The sequence below is a fragment of the Schistocerca serialis genome, unplaced genomic scaffold (genome assembly GCF_023864345.2).
Source record: "Schistocerca serialis cubense isolate TAMUIC-IGC-003099 unplaced genomic scaffold, iqSchSeri2.2 HiC_scaffold_1251, whole genome shotgun sequence".
NCBI classification, from domain to species: Eukaryota; Metazoa; Arthropoda; class Insecta; order Orthoptera; family Acrididae; genus Schistocerca; species Schistocerca serialis.
The window spans coordinates 77,705-96,434 of NW_026047460.1; the positions used below are offsets into that span (position 1 = coordinate 77,705).

Sequence of the window (18,730 nt, forward strand, 5' to 3'; positions counted from 1 at the left end):
ACGGGCATTGAAGAAGATTGTGATGAAAAATAAAAGGATGATAGCTGCAAAAGTCACTGCAGAACTGAATTTTGCCCTTGCAAACCATATCGGCACTATAACAACACAAAGAGAGCTCCTTAAGGTGGGAACTGGAGGGCTAGCTGGAATTCCAAAACCACAAGTCAGTGATGCAACTGCCCATAACAGGAAATTGGCACTGAAGCCATAGCGTATGGACTGTGGACTAATGGAAGAAAGTCATTTGTTCGGATTAGTCTTCTTTCACATTGTTTCCAACTTCTGGTCAAGTTTACGAAGGTGAGACATGGCAGGGGTTTGGCGACGATGATTTGGGATGTCATATTGCAGTATTCCCTGGGAACCATGTTTACTCTGCAAGGTCACATTACTGCCAAGGCTTATGTGAGCATTTCAGTTGATTGGGTCCATCCCATAGTACAGTGTTTGTTCCCCAATGCTGATGGAGTGTTTCAATACAACAGGGCCTCTGTTCAAACACCTCATATCATCCAGGAATGGTTTTCTGAGCACAAGTATGAATTGTCATGTCTCCCCTGGTTACCACAGTAACCAGATCTCAATATTATTGAACCTTTGTAGTCTGCTTTGGAGAGAAGGGTGCAGGATTGCTATTCACCTCCATCATTGTCACCTGAACTTGCCACTGTTTCACAGGAAGAATGGTGTAAGATGCCTTTGAAACCCATTCAGGACCTGTATTTATCCATTTATAGATGACTGACAGCTGTTCTCAATGCGTACAGTTTTCCTACACTGTTTTAGGCATAGTAATGTGTTGTGTTTGTGGTATTTCCATATTTTTTGTAGCTGCATCTGGGAGACCCCTACCTGCAATCATATAAACTGGCTACTTATGGATGGTACCAAGATAAACTTCTGGTTTTGATGTTGAACTTAAAATCCGCCCCAAGTTTCTATCTTTATTCGCATAGTAGATATAGTCTTGTGAAATTGGACAAATCTTTTTGAAACACCCTGTAGCATATTATTATGTATAATCAATGACAGAAACACCCTGTATTATGTTGTTATCATTGAATTTTATTGGTACTTAATTTTTCTGTGTTAGTCATGGAAGAACACTTTTTTGTCTATTAGTTTGTGTTTTTAAGTTATTAAAGTGACAGGGAGCATGTGATCACTGATTTACGAGCCACACTGCATGCATTGTAGTCCTGAATGGTGATGTGGAGGTGAAAGAGTATCAAGTGACTGGTAGTGTATTCCCAAGGATTCTCACAAATGCATGAAATGCCTCAGATTTGAAATTTTCAGTAGCACTCAACATGGTTAAAGTTCATACCATGTGTCGCTATTGCAAAGAATAAAGGCAGTACCATGTTGAAGAATTACACTGGCACGAAGCAAAATGTGCAGGCATGACAAATGTGCCCAGGCCCCAAGCAGATTACCATCTCAAGAAACCAGCAGTATATTCCTCTCTGGGTGTGACAAGAGGACGTAGTTCTTGCTATGTAGAAATTGCTCACAGCAGTAACCTCCGTCACTGGCCTTCTTTGTACTTACTCCCCTTGTGGCTCAAAACCTCATGCCAGTCTTCTTACTAGACACCTCTTTGGTAGCTTCTGTATCTGACATGTCAGACGTGTAACTCTGTTGTCTAAGAAGACTGTGATGGCACATTGTGGTGTTATGTTTGTGTGGTTATGGATGTGTTTGGAGTGAAAGGAAGAGAGATGAACAACATATGGCCCTGCAGAATGTGAAGTGAGAAAAAGTGAAGGGAAAAATGACATTATCACATAAAGAAACATTACTGTAATTATAATCACCTAATTAACATGCTTTTGTTGCACTTTGTGTGTAACTTTCATTGGCAGGCATGTGTTAGGTGTGGATGACACAGTGGCTGTCTGCTGATATAAGCTTCTAAATGTTAACATGTTTCAGTACTGTTGTATTTGCTGGTTAACTGTTTCTCTGTTAGCTACACACTCAATTTGATTCCATTGTTGTGCTATATTTGAGTGTTTTGTGAACACATAATCATTTCCCCATTATAACACCCATCTTTATCATTTCCCCACGATATGATCTATCCTGTATTAGATACTGATATATCATTCTTTTGAATAGTGAGTCAGCTTGATGATTTATTGTGAAAGCTACAGAACCATATGTATGATTCTACAGCTTGACAAGGCAGTCCACAATTCTGTAGTCACTCACTGTGTTCTTACTCAAATTGGGCCCTAAGAATTAGATATGGATATTTCTCATGTCTAGAAATGAAACCTTTTTTATTTAATAAACACCCCAAATTACAACAGAGCATTTCAGAGGTTAATGGATCACACCCCCTGTTAAAGGGTAATCTAATGCAGCTGTTTCTAATATACATCAGTGATTAAGATTGTATGAATTTTCTTGTTATTAGATTGGAGACATTCATTGCTCATCACTAATAAAGATATGGAATTTGTGTTTTCAGGCTGTTAGTGAAATGGCATCTGCAGCAGGATTGAGTTGCAAGGTTGATCCCACTCTTGTAGCTGCCCTTCGAAATCAAAAGAATGGTTTGTGTTTACATTTAAATAAGTTTAATAACCTTTATTTGTAAAAATGATGTTTATGCCAGGATGTGTCCATAGAAGTTCAATTTAAGGTTTTATTACATAGCTGAAACTGTTGAAAGATTGTTTACTTATGATTTGCAGCGGCACACTTTTTGACAGCATTCATCTAACATATATATTACATACCTCCAAACTTTGTTCCTCATTGTTGATTAAACTGTAAAATAGCATAATTGATTTTTGACAGATCGGGATGTGCTATAGCATTACCACTATAGCAGCTAGGGGCTGGAAGTAATGCTTCCCATGGCCATGTAATTCAATAAGGTACAGTTGCCCCCTGGACAGGTCAGATGTCAAGTATCTTAGAGAGGGGTGTAGGAAGTGGGGTGGGGGGGGGGGGGGGATTACTGGGTTGAGTTTGGTGAATCTAGGTTTCACAGTGTGGGTCAGAGCCACCAATTATCTGTTACCGTGAGCTCTATACAGGCTACAGGAACCATCATGCAGACAGTGAAACAGTGTATGTAACAGGAATCAGGGATCTTGGTTTACCTGTGTAGATAATGAGAATAGTAGAAATCTCCATACTAAAGCCTCAGACTGAATGAGGTAGATGGCTGTTGAGGCAAAATGAATATTTGTGACCATCCCTTGTGACCCTTGCCACACTCACGTGTCATAATATATTCAGTCGTAATTGGCTTGGCCAGATAATATAGGTGTCTCTGGATTGGCCTTTATTTCCCTACTTGCTAATAGGGACAAAATCGTTCTCACTTCACAAATCCTTATTCCTCTCAGCAACAGGGGCACCTTTCTTGGAAACAATAACACTCACTCAGCAAAGAGAGCATAAGCTCAAAAGAAACAGCTTAATGTTGACAGGACCATTGAATATTTTTCCGAATATATTTTTCATGATCAAAAGAGAGAAAGGATCATTTGAAAAGGTGTTATCATTGTATTTAAATAAAGACCTGAAGTGTATTATCGGAAATCTGAAATCTATGTAACATTTTAACTGTGGAACACTTTCAATGGAAACTCTTAGTGTAGTGTATCCACATCATGTGGAGAATTCCATGTCTTAAATAAGTTGCACTCTTTCAGAAATATAATAAAGTGTTACCTCTTGAAGGAATTTTATTTCTATAGATACAAAATAAATAAAAATGTTGGAAAATAAGGAAGGGAAAGGTATCAAGAACATAATAAAGAGAATGAATAATGAACTGGAGAAGACAGCAGTATTCCTATTGACTATTAATGCTCCATCATTACATGAACACATAACAGTTAGGGCTCTTCTTTAAGATACATCACCAACCCGATATGCCATTTCAAGTAAATTTTAGTAAATTTAGGTTAGGCAGAGAAGCTATATATGCCTCAAATTTCCCTCAGTGACATCATTGTTTGCGTTTGTGGCCAGATAAGCATTTAAAAATTGAATGCCACTACCAAGACCTTAGCAGTTGAAACCAGCACAAATATTTTGTAATTACCAGGTTTACACACATTGGTGGTCTTTCTGCTAAGTCATTTTTTTACTGATGCAACTAACACAAAGATTGCTGGAAAATTTATGCTAAGGGCCACAAATTCAGCTCTTCAGGCAGATTGAGAACTATCCAACAATTTGTTCCCATAAATGAAATCACTACTGCCTCCTTTGAAGAAAAAATATGCAAAAGAAAACAGAACTGCTGGAAGGAAGATTTCAAGACCCTCATTCCACATTTCAGTCTTTGTGAGTGACAGATTAGAGGATGGTGCATAAAATGTGACATGTAAATTGTATTCATGCAAAGAAGGAAAGAGAAACTAGGGACTTTTAATAATGCAGTTTATTGACACACATAGCACCATTACTGTTTTCATACTGACAGATTCACCTACAATGGTTGTTGACATTTAGATTACATTTGTTGTTTACATTTGTTGTCAGTTGTTCCCCCCCCCCCCCCCCCCCCCCCCCCCCCCCCCCCCCCCCCCCCAATATGGTGAATCCCAATCTGGATATAAGTATCAGAAAGACTGAGTAGTGCCTTAAAAAAGAGAGAGAGTGTGTGTGTGTGTGTGTATGTGTGTGTGTGTGTGTGTGTGTGTGTGTTGTGTGTGTGTGTGTGTGTGTGTGGGCGCGCGCGTGCGTGCATGCGTAAAGGGGGGGGGGGAGAGAGAGAGAGAGAGAGAGAGAGAGAGAGAGAGAGAGAGATCCACAGGCTGGAGCCCAACAATGTGATCCACCATAATAATAATGTTACATTGCCAAAGTCTTTAGAATAGCTAAGAAGGCAGCATATTACCTCGTAGAGTGAGGAATCATTCTCTGCAATCAGGGTCAGATGTACAGCACTGCAAACAAATATTAAGTTGACACTGTCTGAGAATCACACACAACTTTGGTGCGTGATATATTGTCCTACTATCAAGAACAGCAAGAAATTATTGTGGCAACAGTTTCTGAACTTAGTCAAGCATTCCAGACAATCAGCACAGGTATGCAAGACGATCAGGTAGATTTCATAGGTGGGTGTGAGGGTCCTACTAGTGCTGTGAGGAGGAATGGAATGTTCCATATGAACAAAGGAGACATCTATCACACAGACCATTGAAATAACTTTGTTCAAATAACTGCTACTGTCAGGCAGGATCTGCCCTTCCATTACCTGCAAGGGCTTGCAGAGAGGAGCAGTTGGAACATTAGTTCTACAAATGATGAAGTTAACAGCTGCCCATTCTTATTGAGGGAGCTTTATGTGACTTTATCTGTAGCATGTGACGTATTAGCAGATCATGATAAAATCCACTAGGCAGTGTTGTGGCATCTCAGTAAAAGTGCTAAAAATCATCCTCAATCTTTCTAACTTCATACGCAATGTAGGACAATTCCCCAGTTTGTAAAAAGAAGCCATTTTAATTTTCATCCTCAATTGTGGGAGAGATTTTTGTGTGTGTGTGTGTGTGTGTGTGTGTGTGTGTGTGTGTGTGTGTGTGTGTGTGTTGCTCTTATTAGCTATATGGAAAAAGACCTTAGAGCAGGTGATCAGCTGCCACTTTGTCTGGATATTAGAATTTAGTCAGCTCTGTAGTAAGTTTCAGTGTGGGACCAGAAGATGATTTTCCATAACTTATATCATAACCCTTCAGTAGGTGGCTCTACAACAGGCTTGTGCATGAAGGAATCGTCTAATTGATGATAGAACTATTAGGCCTATCATTCCCGGCAGCTTAACCCACAGGGCTTCTGGGGATGCCTTCCTGTTTTTTCTATGGTCCTTCCTTTCCCCTTGTTACTTTATATCTAAAATTACTGACAGTAAATCACATTTTTTTACAATATAATGGTGTCCTCCAAGGTACTGTTTTTATTAAATGCGTGATGTTTGTGGTAGAGAAAGAAAGAAAAATCTGATAATGCAAAGCTTACTCAGTTTCTCCAAAATCACTTTATTAATTTCAGATGTCATCCAGCAGCATTCCAAAAAGCATTAAATTTTAGTTTAGTTTAGTTTTGTGATGCACTTCAGTTAATGCTGCTTTAGTAGACTTCAGATTTGAAGGCAGTTGATGTCAGCCACAAGCAACATCTGAGTCATTACTTGGGTCACTCATTTTGTAGCTCTACAAGTATGAGAGAATTCCATAATTGTATCCATGAGACACACAGATTTCATAGTGTTAGCAATTTTGGTAAAGTGAGGAAAGTATTGCAGATTAGAGTCTCTGTTGGCTGTGTTCTCATCTTTGTCTTGTTAGCACAGGGAGGGAGTGGAGGAAGTAATGACAAGTACAGAGGTAGTTGAATTGGCTGCACCAGTAATGTGAACTTCTAAGGCCATTTGCTTACTAGGCATACTTATGTTAGATTTATTATGCTTCAAAGCAACAAAAGCTGTGCTTGACTCAGACATGGATTGAACAATGCGTTGCTTTACTAGGCATTGTTATATTCAAAATTGTTAGAGGGGAAAGAAGTGATAGGTGACAGATTAAGTGCTAGGAGCAACAAGGAATTGAACCCCAGACCTTTAAGAATCCTAATCTGCAACTTAACTCACTGAACCGTGCCCCCCTCCCCCATTCTCCCCTCCCCCCCCCCCCCCCAACCTTTCCCCCTCCACTTTTTTGTGTTTTGGACCACTGAGAGATACTCCTGTACCACCTATTAGTAAATGTTTAGCAAACATTCAAACAGAAACCAGAAACTATGCTGAGCCACACGAATGAGCACTGGTTACAGATGACAGAGCTCTGTTCAACAAGTAAACAAGGAAAATTTGATGGTTTTCTACATTATTCATTATTTAAGTTATGAATAATAAATAACAAATAATTATTTTTGTTCAGAGAGGAATAATCTCTTTAAAATTTTTTGAATTATGTATTTATTTGAATAATTATGTAGGTAGAAATTTATTCGAATAATGCCCATCTCGGTTCAGCTGGTATCCCCAGCAGAGAAAATACAGTAGACAGTTCTCAACGTTTTTTCATAGCTGTACGAAGCAGGGGAATAACATAGTGTTCTGCTGGGTACTAGAACAACAAGCAAGTTGACACTTTAGTCAAGAAAGCTTGTCAGTGACACACTGTACACAACTGTGCTGTCCACAAGAAAGATGTTGCAGCGTGATGGGAAGATGAGTATTTTAGCTGTGGTTGCATAAACCAACTGTCCAGTTATGGCTTTTACCCTTCCAGACTCAGAGACCGGTACTGAAATGCAGTGGCATCCCAGTGACTATTTTAATTATGAATTATACAACTGTCAAGTCCTGCAAGATAGCCACAGTAATAATTTAAGGATCAGTTCCTGTGATTACTACTCTATAACAAGAGTGTGCAATGTTGGGTATCAATATTAAGTTTAGTGGTTGCACACTGAATTGTCCAATTCAGCATAGCAGTCTCTCCCCTCTCCTCCTGTGAACCATGACATAAGAAACAGTTGCCAAATAGATGGTGTCCTTATTACATGTGTTATGATTGATGCAAGGATGCCACTTCATATCTGCACAACAGGGTCTGACACAGAGAAATGGCCTTTTTCCAAAATAATAGACCAGTGCACTCAGTTCGTTTCTTGTGCATTGAAACCAGACAGTATTTATGGACTGTAAAAATGTTTCTTGGGCAACATGCCAGATCTCATTGTGAATTTCTCACAGTATTTCATGGGTGCAACTGACCAACATCTTCAGGTACAGCGAACACAGTGCTGAGTTGTGACCAAGCCTCCTATTCATGCCAGTCTAAGAAGAAAACACTCTGGTGTGAAGTATGCGAAATTTTGAGACTAATAGCAAAGATTTCCTGATCAGCAGTGGTGAAGGCAGCTATGCCACCAGTCAAATGATGAACTAAGAGCTTTGATGTTGTCGTTACTTTTCACCATATATATAAGTGACCTAGTGGATGACGTTTTGTTCCTCAAGGCGTTTCACAAGTGATGATATTATATACAGAGATGACACAATGCTAGAAAATTGTAGCAAAATACAAGAACACCTGCAGACAATCAAAACATGGTGCAGGGCTTGGTAATAGATCCTCATCATAAACAACTGTGGGATATTGTGCGTAAATGGCAGAAAGACCCATTATTGTGTGATTACACAATTGCAGAAAATTCTCTGGAAGCAGTCACATCCATAAAATAAGTAGGAGTAAGCATATGGAGTGATTTAAAGTGGAATGACGACATAAAACTAATTGCAAGTAAGGCAGATGCCAGACTGAGATTCATTGGAAGAATCTTCAAGAAGTATAGTCCACCCACAGAGGAAGTACCTCTTTCAAGCAGCACCTGAATATTGCTCTTCTATATGGTATCTGTATCAGGTAGGATTGATAGTGGAAATGGAGACGATCCATAGAAGAATGATTTGTTTCACTACAGTTTCATTTAGTAAGTTTGAAAGCATCACGGAGCCACTCAGTCAACTCCAGTGGCAGATGTTGCAAGAGAGCTGTTCTACATCACATTGTGGTGTACTGTAGAAGTTCCGAGTGCCTATCTTCCTAAAAGAATCATCCTATATATTGCCCCATCCTGTGTATACAATTATTCTTTCCACAAATCATTCATGACAGTGGTGCACAAAGTACCCTCCACCACATACTGTAAGGTTACTTGTGGAGTATAGATGTAGATGTAGAAAATGCTGCTGTCCACAGATGGCATCAGCCTTGCTAATCTTGTAGCGTGTTGTGGAGTAATGACAGTTTTTTACCTTGCAGAATACTGCTTAGGGGTTGGTTTTCCTGTGTATGTTTATGATAGGGAATTCTTGCTGTGTTGTGCAAAACAAGTTCACATATTCTTCACATGTTTGTATGGTCTTTTGATATTGCAGCACTGAAGTTAGCAGATACTATAACAAAATATATGATCTTTTCAAAGCAGTTGTAAAGCACTGTGTCATTGCTTAACTATAAGTGTCTGTTATCTACTGTTAACTACGTCTTATGACTGACATAGGCTTAAAATCTAGGAATAGCATTGGTTGCCTTACTAATACCAGAATCTGGAGTAAAGCCAGATCAGTGTAGAAAGTTCATAATAGTGATATTGTGGTTGTTGACTTACATGAAATCACAGCTGTAGCAGTTTTTATTCAATTTTGTTTTGTTTTTATAATTCCATATGACTTTACTGCTGCTAGAGAAAAATCATCTTGGACCTCGACTTTGATGGCTTTTCACATGTTGTCTCCTCCTGTATGATGATTTTGCCAGGCTAAAAAAATTCATAAACAAAAATATTGAAAATTTAGGATGGTTAAGGAGACATACTGATCAGCCAGAACATTATGACCTCCTACCAATAGCTAGTATGTCCACCTTTGTCATGAATGACAGCAGTGACGTGTCATGGCATGGAAGCACCGAGGCCTTGGTAGGTTGCTGGAGAGAGTTGGCACCACATCTGCAAACACAAGTTGCCTAATTCCCGTAAATTCCGGGGAGGAGGCAATGAGCTCTGATGCCTTGTTCAGTCGCATCCCAGATGGGTTCAGATCTGGTGAGTTGGGAGGTCAGCACATCAGTTGGAACTCACCACTGTGTTCCTCGAACCACTCCATCATACTCCTGGCCTTGTGACATGGCACATTATCTTGTTGAAAAATGCCATTGCATTCAGGAAACATGGTTGTCATGGAGGAGTGTAGGTGGTCTCCAACCAGTGTATGGTACTCATTGGTCATCACGGTGTCTTGCACAAGCTCCACAGGACCCACGGGTGCTCACATGAATGTTCGTCAGAGCATAATGGAGCCACTGCCAACTTGTCTCCTTCCCACATCATAGGTTTCAAGGAGCTGTTCGCCTGGAAGATGGCGGATTCATGCCCTGCCATTGGCATGATGATGTAGGAATCAGGACTCATCAGACAAATCACTTATTCAAATTGAAGCAAGGCCACATGTTGGCATGATGATATAGGAATCAGGAGTCATCAGACCATGTTACACTCTGCCACTGCCCCAACATCCAGTGCCAATGGTCATGTGTCAATTTCAGTTGTAGCTGTTGATGTCATAGTGATAACATTGGTACATGCATGGGTCATTGGCTGCGGTGGCCCATCATTAGGAGTGTTCAGTGCACTGTGTGTTCAGTCAGATTTGTATTGTGCTCAGCATTAAAGTCTGATGTAGTTCCACCAGAGTTTGCTGCCTGTCCTGTTTCACCAGCCTGGTCAGCCTACAATGTTCGACACCCATAATTAGGGGTGGCCACCCAAGCCCACGACACCTGGACGTGGTTTCACCTTGATTCCGCCACGTGTTGAAGACATTAACCACAGCATTCCTTGAACACCTGATAAGTCATGCAGTTTCTGAAATGCTCATGCCGAGTCTATTGGCCATCACAATTTGCCCTCAGTCAAACTCAGAGAGATCACACACCTTCCCCGTTCTACACATGGACAGCCCATTCACAGATACTACATGCATTGTGCATTTATCTGACTAGCAGTCATTCCTCGCCAGATGATGCAGCTATCACCTGGATGAGTTTATATCAGTAGTAGGTCACTGGTAATATTGTTCTGGCTGATCAGTGTGTATCTGGTGCACAAATTTCGCAGTATATGTAAAATTATCTTGGCTTGGTGGCTGAGTGATAAAGTGCCCGATTATGGATCTGAAGATCTCAGGATTTATTTCCATTCAGTCCCAGCATTTTGTGTGTCACTTGTTGTTTATTTCACTTCTGGCAATGTCCGTAGCTGTGAAAAATGCCAATGTGCACCCTGGTTTAGATACCAGATTAAACTGTAGGTCCTTCTATAAATTTCTGAGTAAATCAATTTGAATGTCGGCGGAAGGCAGTTGTGCCAAGAGAACCACTGTAGTGTTCAAACCAGCCTTTAGGTTGATGGCAGCTTTACCTTTTTCATGTGAAATTATGTTAGCTTCACTGTACATCTCTTAGCATTAAAGCCGTATACAAGTTATTTATACTTACAATTACAGGAAAAGAAAGTTACCAGTATGAAAGAAAGAAATAATTCACCTACAGAACCTAAATTCAGTAAACCCAAGAAAGAAGTGCAAACACAGCATAGTTTAAATATAAAAACTTCATCTTCTGCTCTGTCTTTAAAGTATAATTAGATCAATTTTTAGATGCTCCTCTTACTTCTTGTGATTTTGTTTTATTAAATACAAATTTATAGCCAACAGTGTTTACAACACTGATTGAAATAGTGTTCTTAAATTCTTTGACTTGAACCGTTACAACAGACCTAGTGCTTTAACGATTCCTGAAAGCAAATTATGCTTCACCAAAAGGGTTTTATTTATGTATGTATTTAATTTGTCTTTCATAAGTGTTTTTAATCTGCTTCAATACCTTGGAAAGGTAACAGTTCATACTTTTATTTTTATTAAGTAACGCGAGTAGTGTTCATTGATAAAAGATTTAAATATTATTTTAAACCAGCCTGTTGTTTTTAAAAATAATTTGAATGACCAAAATTTTTGAATATTTTTGTATTAAATGGGCAAATTACTTTGAAATATTAACATGGCTATTTCTTTTTGTTTCAAAGATTCAGAAGAAGATGACCACCTAGTGGCATGTTTGCTGATGGTTTTTGTGGCTGTGCCAATCCCAAAATTAGCTCGCAATGAAAATTCATTTTATCGAGCATCACTGGAAGGACATGCCAATAATATACATTGTATGGCAGCTGCTGTAAACAACATTTTTGGTGCACTTTTCACAATATGTGGACAGGGAGATATGGAAGACCGAATGAAAGAATTCCTCGCTGTAAGACCAGATGCATTATTTATTTATATTAGAAATTTTCACCATTTTAATAAGTTAGTTTTGAAAATTAAGTAAAATACTTTACTTATTTTGGGACATTTATTGCTTTGACAAAACAATTTAGAAAAATGTGTTCTCGATGTTACTGAAATGATGTCATCCCAAAAACATGTTGCATCCTCAGTTGGAAACATGAATTAGATTACAGTAGTTAAGAAAGCTCTATTAAAGAATGGACTGTGAGTTTCAGTTTTCACTCATAAAGCAAGGAATACCAACTAACTTGATGTAGCTCTCACAGTCTGTGAGTGCACAGAAAGAAATTTATTTTTAATTTGAGCATGAAAATAATGACAGATTACCACTCACCAAAAAGAAGAGGCATTTAAGGCATGGAACCTGGAGGGGGATGAATAGGAGGGGAGTATGCTCAGAAAGATCATATTGGTGCAGAAATGTATGTGTGTACAGGGGTAAAGCCTGCACCTATATGAGGACACAATGTACATGGTAAAGAGCTGCTAGGAAAGACTCTTAAGAAAATATTGCATGTATAAGGTGGAGATTCCAGAGTAACAGAAAGAGATAAGGAAAGGGAGTTAAGGGTGAATTCTTCACAGCTCATGTCTACCCTTCCCATCTTCTCAAGAAACAGAGGACCTGTGCCACATACAACCAGCACTTCTCGTATATCTACGGAGCTAAGTAGCACTGTGGTTAAAATACCAGACTCTCACTCAGGAAGGCTGAAGTCCAATTCCTTCTTCAGTCATCTAGATTTAGGTTTCCTGTGATTTCTCTAAATAGCTTAAGGCAAATACTGGCATGGTTTCCTGGAAATAGACATGGCTGATTTCCTTCCTCAATCTAAGCTTGTACTCCATTTCTTGTGACCCCATCATTGACAAAACACTGAACTCGAATTTTCATTCCTCACACACCTGCTGATCTGCCAGAAAAGAACACCCTTTCTTTGCACAATACTGTGCAGGGTAGGAACAATGAATCATAATCTCCACAAATTCTTAAATTACCACTCATGAGTTCTTGAAATGAAGTGTATCCTTGCTTCCCATGCAGCCTACACAGTATCCTTGTTTATCCCTATCTCACTCTTCCTCTTATGGGTTGTATCCTTGCAGAAGATCTGGTAGTAAGAGCTGTCTTATACATGTTCCCTGCCACCTCCTCTGGCAGCACTAACATGCACAGTTCCTGTCGTGTCATTGGCACATCACTTGTGCAAGTAACATCATCACTGCAACTATTTCACAGCTTTCTCTGTAAGTATAACTATGAAACATACTTCTAACTGTGGACAAATAACAAATTCTTTTACACCATTCATCAGCAGCCAACCCCCCCCCCCCCCACCCCCCATGTCAGCAAAGATTTTCTAAATTCTGAAAGTCCGTGGTTTCAATGCCCTCTGCCTGCCCCTGCTTACCCTTGCCACCTCTCATACCTAATCCCATTTCATTTCACTGTCCTCATGCTAGCCTCACACTACTACTACTACTACTACTGCTACTATGCTTCACACTATCCATCCACGTCTTCCTTCCTATGCCACTCTATTACTCTGGATCTTCTTGCTTTCTCAACATAGACACACAAACACGTAGCAGTCCCTTTCCCTTTCCCTTTCCCTTTCCCTTTCCCTGACCATGGCCTCCCTTAGTAAACAGCACCATGCTCAACACCAGTGCAATCTTTCCTAATCCTCCATCTTGCTATTCTCTTCCTCCCCACCCCATATCTCTACCACTCAAGATGATAATGTTTCATGATTTACAATTTTCATTAATGTTTTACTTTTTTTATGCTAAAAGGAATTTATATTTCAGCTTGCTTCTTCAAGCTTGTTACGCCTTGGACAAGAAGCAGATAAGGAGGCCATTCGAAACAGGGAGTCAGTATACCTACTTCTTGACCAGGTAGGTAACTTGCACAGCTGTGTTAACGAACAACATGAATCAGAAATAAATGGCACAGCACACAAAAACAAGCTTGAAAATGGTAACCATTACCCAAAATGTGTCATGCAAAATGCAGATAAAAAGATAATCATGACTGGTAACAGAGAAAGATATTTTATAGCCAACCCCACTGTTTTTAAAGTCACAAGCTTTCACCAACTATTTCTAATGGATAAAATCAGAGAAAATATGGGTTTATGTAATATTGCTTCAACTATAAACATGACTGTATAATGCAATAATAATAAGAATAAGGAAAGAACTCTTGGGGAGAATGTGTTAAAAAATACTTTCATCTTGCAACCATAATAATTAGAGTTGTAATTTTTTGTTTAATGAAAAATGGAAAGTGCTCTGAAAGCACTAGTATTAGTATTTCAAAAAATAATACAGAACATCTCAGACTGAACAGAAACTTTAGAAATGGAAAAAATTTTCCGCACTGAAGACTAAATTATTAACGGCACTCAAAGGCAGAAATGTGGCAATTAAAGCTAAATCTTGTCAGAGGGAGAAAGCATAGTGGTAATAGAAAACTTAGTTTATGGAACATAATGAGTTGAAATAGTTGAAAACAATTCAATTGAAAATGTTAGCAGAAAACACAGTATAGGCAGAAGATGCTTAAAAAGTAAATATTGAAGTCTGATTGTTTCCTACTACTTCAAAACACCATTATTTAGATATAGGTTAAAACCAATGTAGTTTATCATGATGGGGATCACCAAACTGTTGTTTCTAGTCATACACAGCTACAAGCTGTCCCCTTAATTTTCATTCAGACTCCCAAATTTTACTATTCATGTCTTCTTACCATCATGTCCATATGTAAAAACTGCTGTCACATGTTGCCCAATGGGGATTAATGGTTCATCTAATTCTACCTTCAAGCATGTGCCAGGGGAACACTTTCATCTAGAAAAGACCTGCAAACTCCTGATTCATTAAAGCATCTCACTGTCATGTATAAAACAGCTTCAAATGTCTGCTTACTTTACAAATGAGTTAATGTGTTAAGTATTTGATGTTACGCGTGTAAGTAAGAAAATGTTTGGGGCAGGTTTGAGATTCTGCTTATAGTATGTTGGAAGTCCCTAAGTGTTCTCATCATGAATCACTGGATGAATATTGTGTGAGTATTTTGCACTTCAGTTTAAGGAAAAGCTAGTTTTTCATGCATGTCACTGTTTATGACATCATATCTCCTGAACTGTGTGTTGTGCAGTGTGGTGTGTATGGATACGGACTTCAAATTGTGTTGCAAAAAGTTGATAGTAAATAAGTAATAAATTAAAACATTGTATCTGATGCAGGAGTTTTACTGCATGAACAGAGAAAAGGTACTAAGAAATAAACTTCTTTTTCCATTCATCATTTTGTGGCAGGTGTCAGTGAGCAAAAGTTTTGTAAAGATTTGAAATTAAGGTTAAAGTTTGTGGGAAGAGTTAAGTGTTCTCGTTCTTAAATATTGGATGAGTAAAGTCCGAGTGTTTGTGTGCCATCTGTTACATTGCCTCAAGACAAATACACAGTTTGTAAGTGTAATAGTTATCTTAGTGTGATAAGCTTTTAACATATGAGTATACCTCTTAATGAGTAGATTATGATAGTAAGTTAATTTTTTAAATTCAGTCAATAATTATGCAAAATATTAAAAATCACATTTTGGATGCCTCTGGAAGCCATTAGATAGGCAGCCTGCAACTGATTCTGGGGTAGTCATTTAGTGACATAGATACATGGTGTCCTTTCAATGGTCAGAAGGAACTGGCTATTCTGGTTAGCCATGACGAAACTGGCAGTTTATCATGAAGCGACTCACCATTATGCAATACCATAATGTGAAGCAGCAATCACTGTGTGTAGAGAAATTTGCATATTGGAATTAAAATGAACTGTACAAAATAATGTCACATGTAACTCGCTTTATTTTTTTTTTAGCATTCACATGTTTATTCTTTGTCAGCGTGTCATTCTTCCAAATCCAGTTTTCTGTGCTCCCTTGATGCTTTTCCTTTGCAATTTTCGAAATGTTGCCGACTGCAAGTGTTTTAAGCATGTATGTTCTTTGAAAGGAAGTATCTATTCTATTGCACTGTAATATTCTCTGCTTTAGTACATAACCATGCACTAGTTCAGTAGCTATTTCTTCATTACTAAGTAAGAACTTTGTGTATACAGATGAAAGCTATACGTAGCACCAAAAGATATATTTGGAAAATCCAATTTGTCATTATTTTAATACTGTTGCAGATAGTGCAAGAGTCACCTTTTCTTACGATGGATCTGTTGGAGTCGTGTTTTCCTTATGCTCTCATCAGGAATGCTTACCATGCTGTTTACAAACAGGAGCACATGCAAGTGTAAAGCACAATGGACATCATTTTTTTAAATAACGAGTGATATGCTAAATGCCAAACTATTCTGCTGTTCATCAGATATGTGTAGATTTTGTATGCAACAACACTGCCTTTAACCAAAATAAAATGTAAATTTTGTGTAGCTGGGTCTCTTATTTAATTTCCTCTGTTACTGTTGAATTATTTTTTTATTTCAACAATGTTCAGGTGTCCCATATTTATGGTGTATCTTGCTTATTTTTAACTGCTACCACATGCAGAAGTATATTTTAGATGTGTGTTGATAATTAAGGTAGTCACAAACGAATAATTTCTGCCATTGATATTGAGAAATTTGGCTGTTTGTTTTAAAAGATGCTTTTTAGAAACTTTCTGACAACCAGTATTAAAGAATATAAGTAGAGGGAAGATATTTACTGTTTTGTTATAGACACATATACACAGTTTTCACCCTATGTTACACTGAAATATTCTATAATGTAATCACACATCTCAAGAACAAGCAAAATAAAATTTTTAAATTTATATTGGGTAGTGAGAGGAAGTCTATATCATTATGGTGACAGCTGTTTTTGTTTATAAATAAGTAAGGGATGTGACTATCAAATTAAGGGATGCTCTAGAAGTGAGAAGAAATTCAATCTAGTCATCAGCGCAAATGCCACAATTGAGATGAATCCAGATGAAGTTGAGGAATGTAATTCACAGTCCAGATGGTTGATAATGTTGTGAAATTTTTAGTGGGTGATTTTAAAGTTCATATGGGAAAGCAAATGAAAGATGTAAATAAGGTTGGGAGGTACTTGGTACACAAAATATTGTAACCCTGTAATTACAAAGTTTTCAAAATGAGCTACAATTTATTTCAGTTTCCACCAGAAATTCAAAGCAAACTAGCTGTCGCCATTTATTACAAGTTGAATGAAGATTATGACAGAGATAGCATCTAAAACAGGTTTGATTTTAAAAGTAGGATAAAATTGACAGTGTTGAAAGAGGATTGGTGATGGGCTTAGTGTAACTAAAATATGAGTCATAATAATGTAAAACGGTTACTGTGGTCAAGTCTCAAGATGGCCATTGGCAATTGAGTACCACTTCATGTTAGCATTCAAGAGGAAGTAGATGCTGGAAATTTGGAGCATGTGACATTATGTCATTGATAGAAATGCTTGGAACAGATGTAGCACTGTTGAGATTGCCTGGGATTTGCTGCTGATGCCTGATATCATGACTAGGGACTGGCAAATATAACACCTATTTTTGGCAAAATTTGCATCTATTTTTGGAGAAATTCACATCCACTTTTGGCAAAATTTGCATTTTTTGTTTGTTTGTAAATAGTTAGACACACAAATATAAAAGGTTGTCACACTACATGATTGAAGACAAGGCCATAGTGCTTTCAAATTGACTATTAAAATAAAGCACAGGTTTCTGAAATTTTTGTTTGGAATGTTTGCTTTTGCTAAAACTTCAACGGTTTCTACTTGAAATGGCCTCTGTGGCCATATTTTGGCGTATTTAAGATTTAACAAGTGATTGTTCTATCGAGAAGCATCTGCACATGCCACCAGTGAACTGAATGTGTGTCTCACTTAAGGTGTTTCTCAGTATTATTTTTCTTTTCCCACTCAATTCAGTGATTACAAAATCTACAGAATATTAATTATGCCCTTTCGTGGGGATTCGTAGCTGTGCGGCCCATACTTGACGACGCTAGAGATAAAACTGACAGGGAACTAAGTGTAGAATTGGAAGTGAAATTAACTCTATTCGAATGTTAGTGGAAGAGTTTCTGTGCTGTTGAAACAGGAGATAGGTTTTGTTTTCCAACCAGTATAGTGCAGCATGCGGGCACTATATATTTGCAGATGGCCACAAATGTAAACAAACTGGAATTTTGACCTCCAGAGGGGAGAGGAGTGATGCAGGGAAACAATCCCAGCATCCCTTTTGCAGTGCAGCAGCCTGCACCTGAGTTCGTGAAAGCAGAATGTACACATTGACACAGTGATTGCTGATTTGTTCTAGTGTTGTGAGGGCCATAATCAAACTCCATCAATGGACCAGAATGAGTCTCTTCACTCATTTCAAAATAAGAAAACAAAACAAGAAGCAACACACAGAACAAAACATTCGCGGATGGCAATTGCGCAATTGCTTGTTGAGATTGACAGACTACTGTTAACGAGGTGGCTCAGGGCCTGACCCATAGTGGTATTTGACACAACCACAGTTCAAAATACCTGACACCTAGAACTGCCACATCATTTGTGTCTGCATTACATCAAGTTTTGAATGTTAGCAAACAAAGAAATGTACATGTTTCTTTGTTCTAAGATGCTATTTCCCATGGCTGAGTACAATGTTGCATTATGCGGTGTATATACCATACAGACCATTCAACCACCCACAACTGGCATGGCACCTGAGCATCGAACACACCAATATGTGGCTGCAGTCATGCATTTTTTAGTGTGCAAAAACATTCTTGCACACATTATCTTCCCAAATTGAGCTTTGCCACATGATGTGC

General features: G+C 38.4%; 1 protein-coding gene across 1 annotated transcript in view; it reads left to right on the top strand.

Moving 5' to 3' along the window:
• Nucleotides 1-16,333, top strand: part of LOC126436886 (membrane-associated protein Hem-like) — a gene marked incomplete at its 5' end in the record, with an annotated part of 76,581 nt that extends 60,248 nt beyond the window's left edge. The window contains 4 exons of the mRNA XM_050090476.1: nt 2,477-2,561; nt 11,629-11,852; nt 13,700-13,789; nt 16,085-16,333. Coding sequence (XP_049946433.1) covers nt 2,477-2,561; nt 11,629-11,852; nt 13,700-13,789; nt 16,085-16,198 — 513 coding nt within the window. The remainder of the gene's footprint in view (nt 1-2,476; nt 2,562-11,628; nt 11,853-13,699; nt 13,790-16,084) is intronic.
• Between the last annotated feature and the right edge of the window lie 2,397 nt (nt 16,334-18,730).